General features: G+C 60.6%; 1 protein-coding gene across 1 annotated transcript in view; it reads right to left on the bottom strand.

The window, feature by feature from the left end:
- Positions 1-851, bottom strand: part of NAA40 (N(alpha)-acetyltransferase 40, NatD catalytic subunit) — an 8,306-nt gene that overhangs the window by 2,563 nt on the left and 4,892 nt on the right. The window contains exons 6-7 of the mRNA XM_010837972.1: positions 381-458; positions 1-133 (exon numbers count right to left, since the gene is read on the bottom strand). Coding sequence (XP_010836274.1) covers positions 1-133; positions 381-458 — 211 coding nt within the window. The remainder of the gene's footprint in view (positions 134-380; positions 459-851) is intronic.

Genomic DNA, 851 nt, shown 5'->3' with positions numbered 1-851 from the left:
GCAGCCGCCACAGTGCCCGCCTGAATGGGAGTGCTGGCTGTCCCCAAACTTGGTCCTCCGGCTCAGGATCTCATAGGAGCAGTCCTCCCCACAGCAACCGGACATGCTTGGGGAAGAGTCATCGATTTCAAATCTGCAGGCAGGCAGGAGGAAAGGGTCGGTGGGGGGCGGTGGACTGCCTTCCACTCCAGGAGTCAGGGCTCAGGAGCAGGGCAGGGGACCAAGCTGAAGGCGCGCCCACACCATCTCCCCCAGCCCCTGCCCCCTGGACCTCAGGCCCAGGAGCTCCGTGTCAGGACGAGGGGGGCCAGGACAGGGAAAAAGACACGGGCCGGCAGCTTCCGCTGCCCAGGGGTCCCCCACCAGGCCCAGCTCCTTACTGCAGCGCTTCTCTGAAGAACTGGTAGGCGCCATGATTGTGCTTAAATACCGTTAACATAACTTTCTTCATCTGTGTGCTGAGAAGGAAGCAGAGAGAACCTTCCAGAAGGAGAAACAGGTGCTAAATCGCACGTATTCTCTCCTGTCTCCGCCTGCTGTCTCCCGTTTGCTCCTGGGAGTGCTCCTGAGCCCCGCTCGGCAGTCTCACTGCCACCCTGAGACAAGGCTGCTCCCCACCTGACTGGCTTCTCCTCCGCGTCCCAGTGGAGACGCACAGAACAGGCACTTGGGGGTGCTTGTTGCCCTGGGCCCACTGCACCAAATGTGGAGTCACGGCAGGGCAGGGAGGTTCTAGATACCCTTCTTCCAGAACATTCCTGTGAGCCTTGTCCCCACCTCCCTTCCCAGACATACAGCAGAGGCAGCTCCTCCCAAGAGCGACACACACACACACACACACACCTGTCTCT

This window comes from Bison bison, unplaced genomic scaffold, assembly GCF_000754665.1.
Source record: "Bison bison bison isolate TAMUID 2011002044 unplaced genomic scaffold, Bison_UMD1.0 scf7180017864089, whole genome shotgun sequence".
Lineage (NCBI taxonomy): Eukaryota > Metazoa > Chordata > Mammalia > Artiodactyla > Bovidae > Bison > Bison bison.
The sequence above is the reverse complement of the archived record's forward strand: the minus strand, read 5'-3'. Positions and strand labels throughout refer to the sequence as shown.